This window comes from Camelina sativa, chromosome 20 (genome assembly GCF_030686135.1).
Source record: "Camelina sativa cultivar CO46 ecotype springtype chromosome 20, ASM3068613v1".
Classification (NCBI taxonomy): Eukaryota; Viridiplantae; Streptophyta; class Magnoliopsida; order Brassicales; family Brassicaceae; genus Camelina; species Camelina sativa.
This window is the reverse complement of record NC_141899.1, coordinates 3484358-3501968: the sequence shown is the minus strand read 5'-3', so window position 1 is coordinate 3501968 and position 17611 is coordinate 3484358. Positions and strand designations below refer to the sequence as shown.

At 36.8% G+C, this 17611-nt stretch overlaps 4 protein-coding genes and 1 long non-coding RNA gene across 8 annotated transcripts; 4 read left to right on the top strand and 1 right to left on the bottom strand.

Moving 5' to 3' along the window:
• Positions 1 to 198: 198 nt before the first annotated feature.
• Positions 199 to 1607, bottom strand: LOC104769097 (uncharacterized). 2 transcript variants are annotated; one of them, XR_764310.2, is made up of 3 exons: positions 1159 to 1607; positions 1001 to 1065; positions 199 to 674 (listed from the first exon to the last, which is right to left on the bottom strand). It is a non-coding gene; the product is annotated as an uncharacterized LOC104769097 (long non-coding RNA). The 2 variants fall into 2 exon arrangements; XR_764311.3 differs by having other exon boundaries at positions 199 to 633.
• Positions 1608 to 1849: 242 nt separating this feature from the next.
• LOC104769096 (alternative NAD(P)H-ubiquinone oxidoreductase C1, chloroplastic/mitochondrial) lies at positions 1850 to 5065 on the top strand. 2 transcript variants are annotated; one of them, XM_010493228.3, is made up of 10 exons: positions 1850 to 2222; positions 2552 to 2745; positions 2845 to 2940; positions 3022 to 3088; positions 3178 to 3361; positions 3506 to 3599; positions 3752 to 3964; positions 4047 to 4394; positions 4487 to 4563; positions 4640 to 5065. In XM_010493228.3, the coding sequence occupies exons 1-10, from the start codon at positions 2177 to 2179 to the stop codon at positions 4881 to 4883; spliced, it is 1563 nt and encodes a 520-aa protein (XP_010491530.1). In that variant the 5' UTR covers positions 1850 to 2176; the 3' UTR covers positions 4884 to 5065. The 2 variants fall into 2 exon arrangements, with proteins under 2 accessions (XP_010491530.1, XP_087361241.1); XM_087505115.1 differs by having other exon boundaries at positions 2020 to 2222; positions 3502 to 3599.
• Positions 5066 to 6286: 1221 nt separating this feature from the next.
• On the top strand, positions 6287 to 8392 carry LOC104769095 (putative E3 ubiquitin-protein ligase ARI16). Its single transcript, XM_019242137.2, has 3 exons — positions 6287 to 6408; positions 6515 to 7316; positions 7404 to 8392. The coding sequence occupies exons 2-3, from the start codon at positions 6517 to 6519 to the stop codon at positions 8101 to 8103; spliced, it is 1500 nt and encodes a 499-aa protein (XP_019097682.2). The 5' UTR covers positions 6287 to 6408; positions 6515 to 6516; the 3' UTR covers positions 8104 to 8392.
• Positions 8393 to 10813: 2421 nt separating this feature from the next.
• Positions 10814 to 12936, top strand: LOC104769094 (putative E3 ubiquitin-protein ligase ARI16). Its single transcript, XM_010493226.3, has 3 exons — positions 10814 to 10930; positions 11035 to 11842; positions 11941 to 12936. Exons 2-3 carry the CDS (start codon positions 11037 to 11039, stop codon positions 12641 to 12643), a joined length of 1509 nt encoding a protein of 502 aa, XP_010491528.2. The 5' UTR covers positions 10814 to 10930; positions 11035 to 11036; the 3' UTR covers positions 12644 to 12936.
• Positions 12937 to 12997: 61 nt separating this feature from the next.
• On the top strand, positions 12998 to 16935 carry LOC104769093 (uncharacterized). 2 transcript variants are annotated; one of them, XM_010493225.3, is made up of 10 exons: positions 12998 to 13528; positions 13691 to 13811; positions 14232 to 14317; positions 14478 to 14859; positions 14954 to 15054; positions 15207 to 15273; positions 15558 to 15785; positions 15881 to 16327; positions 16413 to 16485; positions 16556 to 16935. In XM_010493225.3, exons 1-10 carry the CDS (start codon positions 13110 to 13112, stop codon positions 16810 to 16812), a joined length of 2181 nt encoding a protein of 726 aa, XP_010491527.2. In that variant the 5' UTR covers positions 12998 to 13109; the 3' UTR covers positions 16813 to 16935. The 2 variants fall into 2 exon arrangements, with proteins under 2 accessions (XP_010491527.2, XP_087360565.1); XM_087504439.1 differs by having other exon boundaries at positions 13039 to 13524.
• Positions 16936 to 17611: the final 676 nt, after the last annotated feature.

Below are 17611 nucleotides of genomic sequence, written 5' to 3'. Positions count from 1 at the left end.
AAATAAATTAGGAAAATAATCTAAGATCAGTAGTTAAGATCTTTTGCTAAAAAGTTAGTTATAGGAAGAACATGTTTAAGATCTTAAGATTTAATAATATAATATTATTAAACATATTACAATTATAAAATCTATAAATTTGGTATATAATATTAGAATTAAACTTATTACAATTATATAATATTCTTAATCATATTCTTAAACTTATAAACTTATAAATTATCCTCATTAGATTCTCTTCTTCAAACTCCAACAAACCCGTTTGGTTTTCACAATTACAAAAAGTGCAGGGCTAGATGGCAAAAGCTGTATTGAATCCTAAAGCTAAACTCTTGTAAGATTTGAGACGATACCAACAACTTGGAGACGATAAAAACAAAACATGAGAAGACTAAAAGAAGATAGAACCCTATTCAGTGCTCATCAGTCCTCAGTCTTCTTCATCTGAACTCTCATACGCTAACCCCAACAAGCCTTTCAAAGCATTTTGACCTTGCCCATTGCTTTCGGTTGCTTTACCGTCATTTCTGTTTGTGCCAGGTTGCTCCTCTGGTCTGTCCGGTTTCTTCAACACTGTCTTGGCTTCTTCTTTCTGCTTCTTCTTCTTTCTTCAACACCAGCAACATCTTGCATCTGAATGCAACAACCAGAAAAATGCGGCGGGGCCGTTATCCCTGCCGGGGCATGTTATCAGAAAAAGTCGCGTCCCAAATATAGAATCGAACACAAGAATCACTTCACACAAGACATCACTATCCAATAATGCTAACAAAGATATCTATCTATACAGCTTCACTAACAGCTATACCAAAACAATCAATAAAATCCACATATTGACTGAATGCTAGGGAAACAAAAGAACCACGAGCATACAGCAACAAAGACCAATTGAACTCAGTTTCTATGGCGAGATAAAGCTCTCACCCTACAATTTGTGCACAGTAAAGATTTCTCAAAAGAAAGATTTGGTAAGTATAAGAGGAGAGGGCGACGAGCTAACCTTTGCAACCATCCGTTGGAATGTGACGTCTTCATCATCAGTCTTACCCTTCCCTAATTTCTTATCTGCAACGAAGAGTCCCCAAAATAATAAAAAGAGAGCTCAAAAGGGTTTCTAGAGAAACATACACAGAAACCAAATTCAATCAAAGGTCTTACCTTTAGGGTCAGACAGATTTGTGTATTCTCGAACTTCTCTCCCTGCCATCGTCTTTCGATTTCTACTTCGCTCTTCAATACCGTAATCTAATTCTTCGTCTCTGCTACTAATGAACAGTAAGAATATCTCAGGAGATTAGGGTTCCTACTTCTAGAAGTAGAGACGAAGATGACGATCGGAGATTTCGGGAGTCAAAACGCAATCAGGCACCGGCCGATCGATCAAACAATCACTGGGCTTCGACGAGGAGACAACGGAGATGAGATCGGCACGAGGAGAAGGGAAGAAAATCGCCGTTTCGCAGTTGGGAGAGAACAAAAAAAAATCAATGTTGACAATACCGAAGAAACGAGAGAAATCTCTCGACCGACCAAAAAATATGTCCAATAAAAATAGCACACGTAGCACAAGAACACCATAAAAACTGTTCTCAAATAAGATCAGTTTTGAGTGATCTAAGCCCACTATTCAATATTTTATAATTTAAAAAGTCCAAAAACAGGCAAAGTGTTATGGCGTTAAAGATGGTCTCAAAAACTCTACAGTTTAACTTATCACAAGAACTCAAATCAGTAGCGAGGTTACTGTTGACTAGATAAAAGCGTATAAAGCGGTAAGGATTAGTTAAACCAGTAGGTAAACGAGACTAATTATGACTTATAAGTGGGTCAAAAAATCAAAATTTGGTACATACTAATGTTTTTTTTTTTACAATATAGTTGTTGAATAACAGAATTATGAAATATATGACTACATCTTCATTTTTGTGATTTTTACCGCGGTGTATATATATTTTAACCGAATCGCATTTTTAATAATCGCAAGTTTATAACGCTGAGTCTCAACCGCGTAATTTTGGCGGTAGGAGCGTTTTCTTCATTTATAGTCGTCACAACTAACAATAGTACAAATTGGGTGAGAGCGTGGAACCCAAAACATCCATAAGAAAACGAGAAGCCTCAAATCACTTTCCATCTCCGGTACACCTTCCGGCGATATAAAATTTGTCACCAATCAATGGCCGTTCTCTCCTCCGTATCTTCTCTCTTACCCTTCTCTAGTTGTACGTTCTTCTTCTCCTCAACTCAGTTTGGTCATATTCCTTATTTGTCTCTCTGTTCTACTCTGAATTGTCGAATCCACTTCCCGATTGGAATATTTTTGCCGGTCAATCATAGAGATTTAGATCAAAGTGTGAAACTTTTGATAGCTTGATTAGTATCAGGATGGTTCGATTTGATGATCTCTGTGTGGAATCAAAATAAAAGATTTATCTTTTTGAGAAGACCCTTATGATTCCTTTGCTTACTTCAGTTTCAAATTGTATAGCTTTCTCTAGTCTAAAGATGAAAGATTGAAACTTTTGGTGTTATTTTCTTAAATGTGTTTCAGATGGGGCTAATAGACTAACTAGTAAAGCCTCATTAGCTTCGATAACTTCTGGATTCAATCTCTCTTCTCGTTGGAACTCAACCAGAAACCCCTCTAGGTTACATCTTTCGAGAGCAGTGACAAACTACAGTGGTAACACAGAGGTTTCTGAGAATGAAGCAGCTCCAAGGACTTACGCATGGCCTGATAACAAGGTTCATTACCTCTCTAGAACGATTTGTATGAGATTTCTCTAAGTTTTAGTTTTGGAGATTCCACAACTTAATGAATGTTAAAGCTCTCTCTCTTTACAGAGGCCAAGGGTGTGCATTTTAGGTGGCGGGTTTGGAGGATTGTATACAGCTTTGAGATTAGAATCGCTTGTGTGGCCTGATGACAAAAAACCCCAGGTGATGTTTATGCTAGTTAAAACAGTCTGTTGAATGGTACTTATGTTTTGAATACATTGTAATGTTCTATATATTTATCAGGTGGTTTTGGTTGACCAATCCGAACGTTTTGTGTTCAAGCCGATGTTGTATGAACTTCTCTCTGGAGGTAAAGTTAAGTTTCTTTATGCTAGACTAATCTTTGATACTTTTGTTTTTGTGTGTGTTGATTTAGTGTCCAGCTCTTTTGATTTGCAGAAGTTGATGTGTGGGAGATTGCTCCCCGTTTCTCGGATTTGCTTACAAACACGGGGATCAAATTTCTCCGAGATAGAGTTAAAACATTGCTTCCTTGTGACCATGTAGGAGTGAATGGGTCTGAAAGTTTTATTACTGGAGGAACCGTCTTGCTCGAAAGTGGTTTTAAAATTGAATACGATTGGTACTATGTTTTACACAATTCCCATAAACTCCATGCAATCTATCTTTATCTCTCTTGTCTCCAAACTCTTATTGTGTGTGATGCAATAAAACGATGCACTTTACTCAGAGATTTGTACTCATTATCTTTCTTTTCTACAGCCAGGTTGGTTCTTGCTCTTGGCGCTGAATCTAAACTCGATGTTGTTCCTGGCGCAAAGGAGTTAGCTTTCCCGTTCTACACTCTTGAAGATGCTATTGTAAGAGTTAGGAGTGCTTCAGATTTTTTCGTTTATGAAATATAGAAACTGATTTTGTCGGATTGATATGGTTTTTGGGTTGGTTCAGATTGGTTAAACTGAATTGTACACTCGTTTTTGACTAAATCATGACTTTCATTATGCTATTGCAGAAGCTTAACGAAAAGCTGAGTAAATTGGAGAGGAAGAATTTTAAAGACGGCTCTGCCATAAAAGTAGCTGTTGTTGGCTGCGGTTATGCAGGAGTAGAGTTGGCTGCTACCATATCAGAGAGACTGCAAGATCGTGGAATAGTGCAGTCCATTAACGTATCAAAGAATATACTAACATCAGCCCCTAATGGGAACAGGGAGGCGGCTATGAAGGTACACTTTCATTGCAGTTGCATCCTCCATTTGACTAGACAGAATAAAAGATGTTAATAGTATCCTTTTGAATTGTGGTTAGGTTCTTATGTCGAGAAAAGTCCAGTTACTCTTGGGCTATCTTGTTAAATCCATAAAGAGAGCAAGCGACTCAGAAGAAGATGAAGGATATTTGTTAGAGCTTCAGCCTGCAGAAAGAGGATTAGAGAGTCAAATTATTGAAGCGGATATAGTGTTATGGACGGTCGGTGCTAAGCCTTTGCTTACCAAACTAGAACCCTCGGGTCCCAATGTCCTTCCTCTCAATGCTAGAGGACAAGCTGAAACAGACGAGACACTCCGTGTTAAAGGACATCCACGGATCTTTGCATTAGGTGATTCTTCTTCTTTAAGAGACTCGAATGGAAAGCTTCTTCCTACAACAGCTCAGGTGAGAGAAAAAAACTATAAACACTCCACAATTTTATCACATTCATGCTTTAGAAACTGAATCAGAGTGACATGGAACTCAAAACATTTCAGGTTGCTTTTCAAGAAGCAGACTTTACCGGCTGGAATATATGGGCAGCGATAAATAACCGACCTTTATTACCATTCAGGTAAAACTAATAAGACTTTTTACTGGTCTGTGTATCTTAAGACAGAACTTTAAAGCTCTGTTAAATCTCTTTTCAGGTTTCAGAACCTAGGTGAGATGATGACTCTTGGAAGATACGATGCTGCTATTTCGCCAAGTTTCATTGAAGGGCTTACACTCGAAGGTCCAGTTGGACACGCAGCAAGAAAACTGGCGTATTTGATTAGACTACCAACTGATGAACACCGGTTCAAGGTCGGTATTAGTTGGTTTGCTAAATCTGCTGTTGATTCAATTGCTTTACTTCAAAGCAATCTAACCAAGGTGTTATCTGGTTCGTGATCTCTCTATTTGTCTTGCTCTGGAGATTAAATCGCTGTTGTATGAATGACAGATTTGTCACTTTGTATCCTTTATTGGAAAATCCTTTATCAATCATTTACAAATATGTTATAGTGCTAGGAATACTGAATACATATCTCCGGTTATTCTTGTCAATATAATTTGTTAAAGAGTTGTATGAATTATGAAAGAGGGGTTCTAAGTTCTAACAATATGTTTATAAACACATACATATCTTATGGGTTCAGATAAATGATCATGCATCATATCTGTAAAAAAAAATGAAAATCCAATTTGTTCGTATTTGATGAGAAGCTAAGATTTATCAAAATACTGCCCGCGTCAATATAAATGTTTAGACTTTAGACGGTTAGTACGTTAATGCATCTTAGAGTTTCTTAAATAACTGCAACTATTATTCATATTCATATTCATATCCTAATTTTTCGTAAACATTATGATAAACAATATCTGTAAAAAAAAATTTACCGCATGCAGTAATTTTTGTATCCGTTAAAGATAATGATAATGTACAATTTCATATTTAAAAAAAAAACAATTTGTTCATAGTTGACGAAAAGTCAAGATTTTCAAACATATTTAGTAACCTTTTGCAATTGTCCAATTTATATATACTTTCAAGCAACCAACTTTGGGCATGTTCTGTTCATCCAAATGAGCATCAATTTTTTACATATGAATAACTATTTGCAACAAGGAATCCATCGCTCTCATAATCTGATTATTCAGTCAGTATAATTTAGTCAGAAAGTTTATTACAAAAGTAGTCTCACACAATTGTCAAAATGAGTTTCAACTAGGTATAGTCCGCATGGGTGTGGGCAGGAGTGCGACGGTCCAAGACTCTTTTTTTAAAAAGATTTATATATACACAAAACCATACCAAAAAAGATATGATTTGTTTATAACTATAATTGCATTTATTTGTCTTATAATATATGGTTTTGTGTATATAAATCTTTTTAAAAAAATCTGGTTACTTCAAAGTTTTCAAAATCAACTCAAGTATAGTTATAAACACATCCTCATCTTCCTCGTAGACGGAAATTTTCACTCGGTTTTATCAAATTTTCTTATTTGTAGAAGATAATTGACAATGTACATCCAAAGAAATCCAAACTATTAAGAGAAAGAGATTCTCCTTCGACACGCGGCAATGGGAGAAAAATAGTTTGACTCGGCATTAAATTTATTTTAGATATCTTTCTCAAATTAAACTTTAAAGTAAAGACAATTTTAATTGATTAACAAAAAAACAGAAATTAATGATAAATTTGATTACTGAAATTTGCTAAAAATAGTGAAATTTTTTCTTTAGATTATTGTGAGTCAACAACTTTTCCAGTTTTGTATATAAATACTTCTTGCTAGCTTGTAGTCTCATATACTCATCATCAGTGTTTCTTTCAATTCCAATCCTTATATCCTCCCTTTCTTTTGAGTGGTTTTGTTACCTTGATCCCCAAACTACCATAACCCTTACTCCATCCCGTTCAATCCGCAGGTTAGTTAGTAACTACAAAACCACCTTTATCGATTTAACAAAGTATCTTCTTTCGGTAACTCTTAAGTTTTAAACTATGTCTTTAATTTTTATGATTTCTCTGCAGCAATGGAAGCCGGTGGTCAGACATACTCTGTTCTCGTGAACACCGAAGTTCGTGATAAGATGATGAAAGAAATCAATCTGCTCTCGGAAGTCTTCTCGGTGTCAAAGTCTGATGCAACCGTGATCCTAGTCCGTCTCCGTTGGAACTCGTTCAAGGCTTCAGATCTTCTTGTTGACAACAAGGATAAGTTTCTGGCGGAGCTAGGGCTTGCTCGAGTTCCTAATTCCAACTCTTCAGGTCGTGAGACGACGACCCTTCCTGATGGTGATGGAGATTACTTAGTCTCCACGCCCTTTTGCTCACACAAGTTTTCAACAACTTGCTGGAGTGAATATCTCAACGATGCTCTGGTGAAGACCAAGAAGGAGACAGGACTCATCATCTCTTGCCTTAGCCAAGGCTGCGTCGCCTCTGTTGGACCCGATACCATCGAGAAACTGACTAACCCAGTGAAGGAGATGTACGAGGGATGGCTTCTTGAATCCTACATGGAGTGCCATAAGGCAACCATCCAATGGTGTCCTGCACCGGGTTGTAAATACGCCATACTGCTTAAGAATGATACTTATGAAGTTGATTTCGGTGTGGTCTGTTTGTGTGGCCACACCTTCTGTTGGAAGTGTGGCCTTGAGTCACACCGCCCGGTGGCCTGCGAGCAAGCATCAGTTTGGTTGACGGACCTTTTGGATCAGTCAAGGACCGTTGCTTGGATCCATGCAAACACCAAACGTTGTCCCAACTGCAGAATTCTTGTGCAGAAGAATGAGGATCCTGATTACAAGATAATGGACTGTATCTGCAGGTTTGGTTTTGTATGTTCAAAAACATGTGCAAAGATTAGATCTTTAAACCCACATTAATGTTTTTCCTTACTGTTTTTATGAATCAGTTATAGATTCTGTTGGGTCTGCTTACGCACGGCGGAAGAGCATTACGGGAACTGGAGTTGTGTTCCAGTGGCTGGTCCAGTGGGGGAAACTTTTTCACGTGAACTCATTCAGATCTTCCGCCTGAATCTCTGGGATGCACGCCATCAGGAAATGGAGAATGCTAAATCCAATCAGAGATTCGTAGAGGAAGACCGCATTCCGAAACTAGTGGAGAGATGCGGAGTGAGCGAGCTGGACATAAGGACACTAAAGGAAGCAGAGATGCTAATTGTGCAGTGCAGGCAGGTACTGAAGTGGTGTTGTGTGTTTGGATACTTCATGACGGAGGATTACGGAAGCACGAAGATGCATTACCTGGGACACCAACGAGATCTAGCGAGCATAATGGTTTGGAATCACGAAATGACTCGACGTTGGGTTATAGAGAAAGCCCTCGACGAAAGAAACTTCACTTGCTTAAAGCACAAGTTGGAAACAAGTACAACAAACACTGGTAATCACTTCGATGGATTCGTCAAGGATCTTGAAGAAGGAATGCCAGATGTGTATGTGGATGGACCCATCATTCGCTGGGAATGCAGTAAGTGCTCGGTTAAAAACAAAGATGTTGATAAAGAGTGCCAGTTGTGCTATGCCCCTCGGGAGTCTCCGGAATCTTCTCATGTGCCAGCTCCTGATGACCTTGGAAAAATGGATTGAGACTGAGGTGATGGAGTAAAAAACATGTCTTATCAGTGATTGATGATGCTGCTGGTTTCGTTTTATGTTTTCTTGTGTCGTTGTTTTGGGTTTTAAGAGTCTCTCCTTTGTTTTTCCTCCATCATCGTATTTGGTTTAAGAGTCTTGTTGCATTTGTCTTTTTAAAGTCTTTCGTTGTTGTTGTTGTCGTCGTCGTCGTCGTGCATGTTGTTAATTTTCTTGTGTTTTTCCTTGTTATATTGTAACATGAAAAATGCAAATATAAAGAAACAATATTGTCCGTTTAAAACATGTTTTTGGATAAAATAAAAAATCTATGGATGATTTACAACCATACATCTGTAACATTAAAAAAAAAGTATAAAGATAGTAAAATAAAATATCCAGTGGCTGAGAAAATTTAATTTAACGGTTACAGTTCTATAACAGTATCGTCGAACACCTTTCTTCTCATGTCAGTGAGCAAGCTTCCACATCTCTCACATGGCGGTTTAATTTCAAATCTATATAATAATAACAATCTGAGTAAATACCAACAACAGTTGCGATTTTTTGTCGTACCTTTTCATAAAATATTTTATCTTTTATTTTTTAACAGAAAATTACAACGGTTGCGTCTCTCTAAAAAGTTGCATCTGTTAAATGTAGAGTTGTGTCTCTTACAAACAGTTATGTCTATTTAAATGTTCATATCTTAAAAAATATATATAACTGACTTCTCATCATTGTATTCAAATTTTCTTTTTTTGTATTACATAAAATAAAATTTGTTAGAAATGAACTTTCATCACTGAAATTTATTACAGTTTGATATATTTTATGAAAAAAATATATATAACTGACTTTTCATCATTGTATTCAAATTTTTTTTTTATATTATTTAAAAGAGAATTTGTTAGAAATGAAGTCTCATCACTCTGAGAAATTTATTGCATTTTGATATATTTTATGAATCGTTGTAATATTTAATTATATTCAATCTCTAAGTATACATGTTATAACAATATGAATAAATGCCAACAACAGTTGCGATTTTTCGTCGTACCTTTTCATAAAATATTTTATCTTTTATTTTTTAACAGAAAATTACAACGGTTGTGTCTCTCTAAAAAATTGCATATGTTAAATATAGAGTTGTGTCTCTTACAAACAGTTGTGTCTATTCAAATGTTCATATCTTAAAAAATTTATATATAACTGAATTCTCATCATTGTATTCAAATTTTCTTTTTATTTTCTCAGTTAGGATTACTTTATCATAATAATTTTTTTAATTATAGCTCTTTACCATAATTCTTCATAAGATATCTTATATATTTATAATACTTCAAACAATGTTTTTTGCAAAAATTGCGTCTATTCTATATAATTTTTTTTTGTACAAGTTTTCATTTTGATGGTTGTGTTTTTAGTAACAGTTTAAGTTTAATGTTTATGTATTCAAACTATTCTATTACATTCAAATGATTTCATAATGTATAATTTTAAAATTTAAAATTATTTACTATTTTCTAAAATATTTCTCCCGCGACATCGCGAGGGGTCTGAGTTCTAGTTTATTAAAACCACATCTCTCAAATTCACATCTTTGTTAGATGAGAAGAAGTGTGTATGTAAGCTAACAATCAGAAGTTGCTAAAATTCTTGAAAACCAATCATTGATGGAAAGATGATAACTGTACAAAAACCCAACTCGACAACAACAAGTCCAATCAAACAAAGCTAAGAAATGCTATCCAACAAAGGTCACTCTAATACTGATTTTTTTTTTGAATTACTAAGAGGTTCCGGGCCTAGGCCCGTACATCCCCTCAGGCCAGGGACCAGAGCATTTTATATGGTTTCTTCCCAATCGTCGTCCCTCGAACCGGCGACTTCTAGACTTTGCTAGAGAATCTTTACCAGTTGAGCTATCGAGGCTTGGTTAATACTGATCACCTACAGCTACACCCAACAAAACCATAGCTATCAATGGTGTTATCCAAAAATGACTCAATCACAGCAAGTCAGTGTTCTCAGCTCAATAGTCAAACACAATTCTTCTCCCTCTTAAGATTACTCACATACCAAATCACATAGCAACCTCTTACGATTTCATACTTCCGGATAATAAAACCACATCTCTCAAAATCACCTTTCTTCTCATGTCAGTGAGCAAATCAACATACATAAATATATTTTCATAATATATAATAAAATAATAATTTAGAACTTATAACAATATACATACTATATGACAATATACATGCTATAATAATAAGAAAGAACTTATAAAAAAATACAATACGAATATCAACTCTTGCTATAGCACGAGTCCTATTAGTTATAGTTCTAAACACATCCTCTCTTCCTCGTAGACGTCGTAATAATCATCAATCATATGTTAAGTTTTACTGTAACTTTAAACATTAGCTGTAAATTTTCATTCGGTTTTGACCACATATCAAACTTTCTTATCTATTCAAAAGGAAAGATTCTCGCACCTGCCACACGGTGATAGAGAGAAAGTAATTTGACCGTATTAAATTTAATTTAGATTTCTTTCTTAAATTAAATTTTAATAAGTTCTTATTTCAAAGTAAAAGACAATTTTAATTGATTAACAAAAAAACACAAAATTAATGATAATCTTTTTCTTTTGATAATTGTGAGTCAATAATTTTTTTCAGTTTTGTATATAAATACTTCTTGCTGGCTTTGTAGTCTCATATACTCATCATCAGTGTTTCTTTCAAGTCCAATCCTTATCCTCCCTTTCTTTTGAGTTGCTTTCGTTACCTTGATCCCCAAACTATCATAAACCTTGCTCTTCCCGTTCAGTCCGCAGGTTAGTTGAAACTACAAAATCACTATCGATTTAACAAAGTATCTTCTTTCGGTAACTCTAAAGTTTTAAATTATAAATCTTTATTTTTTTTGATTTCTCTGCAGCAATGGAAGCCTATGGTCAGAAATACTCTGTTCTCGTGAAGACCGAAGTTCGTGACAAGATGATGGAAGAAATCAATAAGATCTCGGAATTCTTCTCGGTGTCAAAGTCTGATGCAACCGTGATCCTAGTCCGTCTCCGTTGGAACTCGTTCAAGGCTTCAGATCTTCTTGTTGACAACAAGGATAAGTTTCTGGCGGAGCTAGGGCTTGCTCGAGTTCCTACTTCCAACTCTTCTTCTGCAGGTCGTGAGACGACGACCCTTCCTGATGGTGATGGAGATTACTTAGTCTCCACGCCCTTTTGCTCACACAAGTTTTCAACAATTTGCTGGAGTGAATATCTCACTGATGTTCTGGTGAAGAACAAGGAGGAGACAGGATTCATCATCTCTTGCCTTAACCAAGGCTGTCTCGCCTCTGTTGGACCCGATACCATCGAGAAGCTCACTGACACAGTGAAGGAGATGTACGAGGGATGGCTTCTCGAATCCTACATGGAGAGCCATAAGGAAACCATGAAATGGTGTCCTGCACCGGGTTGTGAATACGCCATACTGCTTAAGGGTGATACTTATGAAGTTGATTTCGGTGTGGTCTGTTTGTGTGGCCACACCTTCTGTTGGGCATGTGACCTTGAGTCACACCGCCCGGTGGAATGCAAGAAAGCAAAAGTTTGGGGGAAGGACCTGTTGGATGAGTTAAGGACCGTTGCTTGGATCCATGCAAACACCAAACGCTGTCCCAACTGCAGAATTCGTGTGCAGCAGAATGAGGATCCTGATTACAAGCTAATGAAGTGTATCTGCAGGTTTGTTTTTTTTCTCATTTGTATGTTCAAAAACATGTGCAAAGATTAGATCTTTAAACTCACGTTAATGTTTTTCCTTACTGTTTTTTATGAATCAGTTATAGCTTCTGTTGGGTCTGCTTACGCACGGAGGAAGAGCATAATGGGAACTGGAATTGTGTTCCAGTGGCTTGTCCAGTGGGGGAATCTTGTTCACGTGAACTCACTCAGATCCGCCGCCTGAAAGACTGGGAGTTACGCCAGCAGGAAATGGAGAAGGCTAAATACAATCAGAGATTCGTAGAGGAAAACTACATTCCGAAACTAGTGGATAGATGCGGAGTGACCGAGCTGGACATAAGGACATTAAAGGAAGCAGAGATACTAATTGTGCAGTGCAGGCAGGTACTGAAGTGGACTTGTGTGTTCGAATACTACATGACGGAGAAGTACGGTAGCACGAAGATGCAGTACCTGGGACACCTACGAGGTCTAGCAAGCATAATGGTTTGGAATCACGAAATGACTCGACGTTGGGTTATACTAGAATCCCTCGAGAAAAGAAACTTCACATACTTAAAGCACCAGGTGGAAACAAGTACAACAAACACTGGTAGCCACTTCGATGGATTCGTCAAGAATCTTGAAGAAGGAATGCCAGAAGTAGTGTATGTGGATGGACCGATCATTCGCTGGGAATGCAGTAAGTGCTTCATTAAAAACAAAGATGTTGATCAAGAGTGCCAGTTGTGCTATCTCCCTCGGGAGTCTCCAGAATCTTCTCATGTGCCACCTCCTGATGACCTTGGAAAAATGGATTGAGACTGATGTCTTCATCAGTGGTTGATGATGCATGATGCTGGTATCGTTTTATGTTCTCTTGTGTCGTTGCTTTTGAGTTTAATAAGAGTCTCCTTTGTTTGTCCTCCATGAGTCGGATCATCATCCTCCATCATCGTATTTGGTTTAAGAGTCTTGTTGCATTTGTCTTTTTAAAGTCTTTCATTGTTGTTGTCGTCGTCGTCGTCGTTGTTGTCATGTTGTTATTTATATTGTGTTTCCTTGTTGTAACATGAAAAATGCAAATATAAAGAAACAATATGGTCCGTTTAAAACATGTCTTTGGATAAATAAAAAATCTATGAATGATTTTACAACCATACATACATCTGTAACATTACAAAAAAAGTATAAAGATAATAAAATAAAATAAATCTGCAACAGTATCTTTTTGTACACACATACGCACTGACTCTGACTGACCAATTTCGTCGAACACCTTCTTCTCATGTCAGTGAGCAAGCTTCCACATCTCTCCAATGGTGGCGTTCACAGTCACACTTCAGATTTTCTCAATTTGACCAACAAACCAGTGGTTTTGAGTGTATTGCTCCCATGTCCCTCACGTATTCGTGTATTCTCGGCTATTTCAACTACCGGGATTGGTGGTGCCGGGGTCGTTAAGTGTTACGGAACGAGACATAGCGGCGCCGGTGGTGGTAGAGGTGATAACGGGTTGAGGAGAGAGAGCGGATTAGGTTTCGATGAGAGAGGAGAGAGGATAGTGCGTTGTGAGGTTGATGTGATCTCTTGGAGGGAACGGAGGATAAGAGGCGAAATCTGGGTCGATTCTGATTCTCAATCCGTTTGGAATGTTCTTACTGATTACGAGCGCCTTGCTGATTTCGTACCCAATCTCGTTTGTAGGTACTTTACTAGCGCCTTGCTGATTTCATATAGAATTCTTCTGAGTAATCTGTAAAGATCGAATTTTTTGTAGTCTTGCTGATGTATGTATATATATGTGTGTGTATGTTGAATTGGTGAGGTTAATATGGATTTGATGGTTGTTGTTGTTTCAACTTGTAGTGGGAGAATTCCTTGTCCACATCCAGGACGTATATGGCTGGAGCAACGAGGCCTTCAAAGAGCTTTGTATTGGCATATTGAGGCTCGTGTTGTTCTCGATCTCCATGAGTGTCTAGATTCTGTGAGTACTCTGATTAGGTTTTTATTTTTCTCTTTCCTAATGGTTGGGATTTGGGATCTTGTTTATACGTATATTTGAGCTTTTGAAAAGAATCAAGAGGTTGCCTTTTACACTGTATGGCCTGTAATCATGATTGAATAGGGAATTGCATGCTCCCTACTTTCTTTAGATCCTTAATCCTAAACTCTTACGAGTTCAAGAACAAAGAATCATAGTGAGGTTTGCTTGCTAGAAATTCAAAATTTCATTGTTCTAATGTTCGTCTGGTCCTCTTTTATCCTGCTTGGCACTCTTTGAATCGGGTATATTTCTCAGGATTAGTTAAATATATATGATGAGTTCTTAGATTACCTTGTTTCTCACTCCATACATGTCTATTATTGTTGTCTCATGCTGTTTTTCGTTTTATGATCGTTTTAGCCAAATGGCCGTGAGCTTCACTTCTCTATGGTAGATGGTGATTTCAAAAAGTTTGAGGGAAAGTGGTCTGTGAAATCTGGTGTCAGGTACACTCAGTAATCCCTGTAAGAAGTTTGTCTGCACATCCTAAAATCATTTAAATCCTTTATATATGCGTTTCAGAGAAGCTGTTTCTGCAAACAAAACGTTATGCATTTCTCTTTCTTAGAGAAATCATTTAAATTCTTTATTTTTCTCTTTCTCCAGGTCCATAGGAACTGTATTGTCTTACGAAGTAAACGTCATTCCAAGATTTAACTTCCCTGCCATTTTCTTAGAGAGGATCATCAGATCAGATCTTCCTGTAAATCTCCGAGCCGTAGCTCGCCAAGCTGAGAAAATTTATAAAGACTGTGGAAAGCCGTCAATAATAGAAGATTTGTTGGGTAGAACGTTTTCACAGCTGGCCCCTTCTCATGGTATTGAGTTCGAAGGTCTTGCTACTGAGAGATCTGTTGCCTCCAGTGTTGGATCATTATCTCACTTGAATGAATTGAACAATAATTGGAGTGTTTATGGGAAAGTATGCAAGCTTGATAAACCTTGCACCGTGGACGAAGTTCACCTTCGTAGATTTGATGGTCTATTGGTAAGAAGTTGGTTCCAAAACTTCCCATACATATTTAAAAAAACGTTTCCCATCTTTTGTGGTTATTAATCAGTGGTTTGTTTCTTGGATGAAGGAAAATGGAGGTGTTCACCGTTGCGCTGTAGCTAGTATAACAGTTAAAGCTCCTGTTTGTGAAGTTTGGAATGTTCTAACTTCTTATGAGAGTCTTCCAGAGTAAGTAATTATCAATTTTGAGATTCACTTTTCTGACCTCGAGGAGGATTTTATTGTCAACCTTACTTCTGTGTCAGTCTTCTTCAGACATTGGCTGTGCTGGCTTATATATCTCTTGTTCATTTGCATTTTATTGTTTATGAATTCATCAGGATAGTTCCAAATCTGGCAATCAGCAAGATTTTGTCACGAGAAAACAATAAAGTCCGAATAGTTCAGGTATGAGCATTCTCATCCACGGTAACCTTATAATCAAATTTGGAATATATTAGACGAATACATTAGAAAGTATATGACCTGAAGAGATGATGGACTTGGGTTCGTCTCTTATCTGTAGATGAGAGGCTGCACCCCAAATATGAACTTATAATTTGCTCTTCGATGATTCAGAAAGACTCTGCATTTAGTCTCGTCTTGAAGATCAAAATTCTAACACTGGCCAAAGCCAAGGTTTCAATCTTGGTTTCAATAAATTATATAACTAAACCGAATTCTTTTTGCAGGAAGGATGCAAAGGCCTGCTTTACATGGTGCTTCATGCGAGAGCTGTTCTCGATTTGCATGAGATTCGTGAGCAGGAAATCAGATTTGAGCAGGTTGAAGGAGACTTTGATTCGCTTGAAGGGAAATGGATTTTTGAACAACTAGGAAGTCATCACACACTTCTCAAGTATACCGTGGAGTCCAAAGTGCGGAAAGATACATTTCTTTCCGAAGCAATCATGGAAGAGGTTTGATTAACAGTTGAATATTATATTCAGTGCCAACTTCTTCTTCTTTTTTGTTTTCCTATTGTAACCACGATGTTCTCTCTGAATATTTTCAGGTAATATATGAAGATCTCCCGTCAAATTTATGCGCCATTCGTGATTACATCGAGAAAAGAGGAGAGAAATATTCAGAGTCATGTAAACTGGAGACATGTCAAGTTTCAGAGGAAACATGTTCTTCATCTGGTGCCACATCGGTTGAGACAATTTACAATAATGATGATGGTACAGATCAAACTAAGCAGAGACGGAGGATTCCCGGTCTCCAAAGAGACATCGAAGTCTTGAAATCAGAGATTCTCAAGTTCATATCAGAACATGGACAAGAAGGATTCATGCCCATGAGAAAGCAGCTTCGGTTACATGGAAGAGTTGACATTGAAAAAGCCATTACAAAAATGGGTGGATTTAGGAGAGTAGCTTTGATGATGAATCTTGCACTTGCTTATAAACACCGGAAACCGAAAGGATATTGGGATAATCTTGAAAACTTGCAAGAAGAGGTAAGTTTTCTCGACATGTTCTCAAGTTAAAACCATTGCATTACATGGTGTTTACAATAGGTTCTCACTCTGCATGTATTTTCAGATAGGAAGATTTCAACAGAGTTGGGGAATGGATCCATCATTTATGCCGAGCAGGAAATCGTTTGAACGCGCAGGTACATACAGAAAACTCAATATAAGCTTCGTGTGTTCCTTGATAGTCAGCTGATTGGTCTTTTGTTTCAGGTCGTTATGACATTGCGCGGGCGCTCGAGAAATGGGGAGGACTACACGAAGTGTCTCGTCTTTTAGCATTGAACGTGAGACATCCAAACAGACAGCTAAATTCTCGTAAAGACAATGGTAACACAATACAGAAAACTGAATCTATTCATACCAATTTAGACTCGAAGGTTAATGAGAAACATAATCCTTATGTCTCTCAAGACACAGAGAAATGGTTGTATAATCTTAAAGATCTTGATATCAATTGGGTTCAATAAAACCTTTATGTACATAAGTACATTTCATTATTTGTGTAGTCTTATACTCGCAAAGAATAACATGTATTTATGTAAATTGAAAACAGTGTGTATTTATATAATCTCAAGTTTTCAGTAGTGCAATGCTATTTTCATCTTTTTTTCATTTTCTTTGGCGTTTATATTTCTTCACGTAGATGGATTAAATTTAAAATAAGTGTGAGAACACAGAACAGTAAGGAGGATAATAGCAAGAAACAAAGAAGCAAAAGGCAAGTCAATGAAATTTGATAGTGATGGTTTTAAGAAAGAAAAAAAAAGTCCCGTCATTGTCTTCAATGTGAAATGAAATTACACGTAATTAGAAACAAACATCTTTCTAGGTTTTAGATTATATTACAAAAACCAAGTTGCAGAGGTCATGACTCGTGACTGAAGAGAGAGAGAGAGTAAAGAAAAGAGTTTGGATGTGAATTGTGATGTGAAATGAAGAAAATCAAAATAAAAGGAAACAAAAAACAGTATAAAACATAAAAATACATGCATAAATCTACTAAACAATAACATTGAAGGCAAACTATCCGAAAATCATTCTCTACTTTATAAAATAGGCTCTGTGTTGTTATAAAAAGAAGGAAATATATAAACAACATTTTTCATATAGTAGATTAATTAAGACTTCAAGAGAAATGATTAAAATGTAGCTTTCCACTTCAGAGCCTACAAATAGTCAACAAAACCTACATATTTCACAAGAACTATCCAAGAAGATTGACAAAACAAAAAAAAAAAAAAGGTAAGAAAGTGATATGTCGGTTGG

Excerpts from the sequence above, each read along its gene's own strand:
- LOC104769096 (XM_010493228.3), top strand. The coding sequence starts at position 2,177 with ATGGCCGTTCTCTCCTCCGTATCTTCTCTCTTACCCTTCTCTAGTT. Across the intron at positions 3,089-3,177 it reads GTATGAACTTCTCTCTGGAG|AAGTTGATGTGTGGGAGATT; the intron begins GTAAAGTTAAGT and ends TTTGATTTGCAG. Across the intron at positions 3,600-3,751 it reads ACACTCTTGAAGATGCTATT|AAGCTTAACGAAAAGCTGAG; the intron begins GTAAGAGTTAGG and ends ATGCTATTGCAG.
- LOC104769095 (XM_019242137.2), top strand. The coding sequence starts at position 6,517 with ATGGAAGCCGGTGGTCAGACATACTCTGTTCTCGTGAACACCGAAGTT. Across the intron at positions 7,317-7,403 it reads ATAATGGACTGTATCTGCAG|TTATAGATTCTGTTGGGTCT; the intron begins GTTTGGTTTTGT and ends TTTATGAATCAG.
- LOC104769094 (XM_010493226.3), top strand. The coding sequence starts at position 11,037 with ATGGAAGCCTATGGTCAGAAATACTCTGTTCTCGTGAAGACCGAAGTT. Across the intron at positions 11,843-11,940 it reads CTAATGAAGTGTATCTGCAG|TTATAGCTTCTGTTGGGTCT; the intron begins GTTTGTTTTTTT and ends TTTATGAATCAG.
- LOC104769093 (XM_010493225.3), top strand. The coding sequence starts at position 13,110 with ATGTCAGTGAGCAAGCTTCCACATCTCTCCAATGGTGGCGTTCACAGT. Across the intron at positions 14,860-14,953 it reads GTAGATTTGATGGTCTATTG|GAAAATGGAGGTGTTCACCG; the intron begins GTAAGAAGTTGG and ends TCTTGGATGAAG. Across the intron at positions 16,486-16,555 it reads GAAATCGTTTGAACGCGCAG|GTCGTTATGACATTGCGCGG; the intron begins GTACATACAGAA and ends CTTTTGTTTCAG.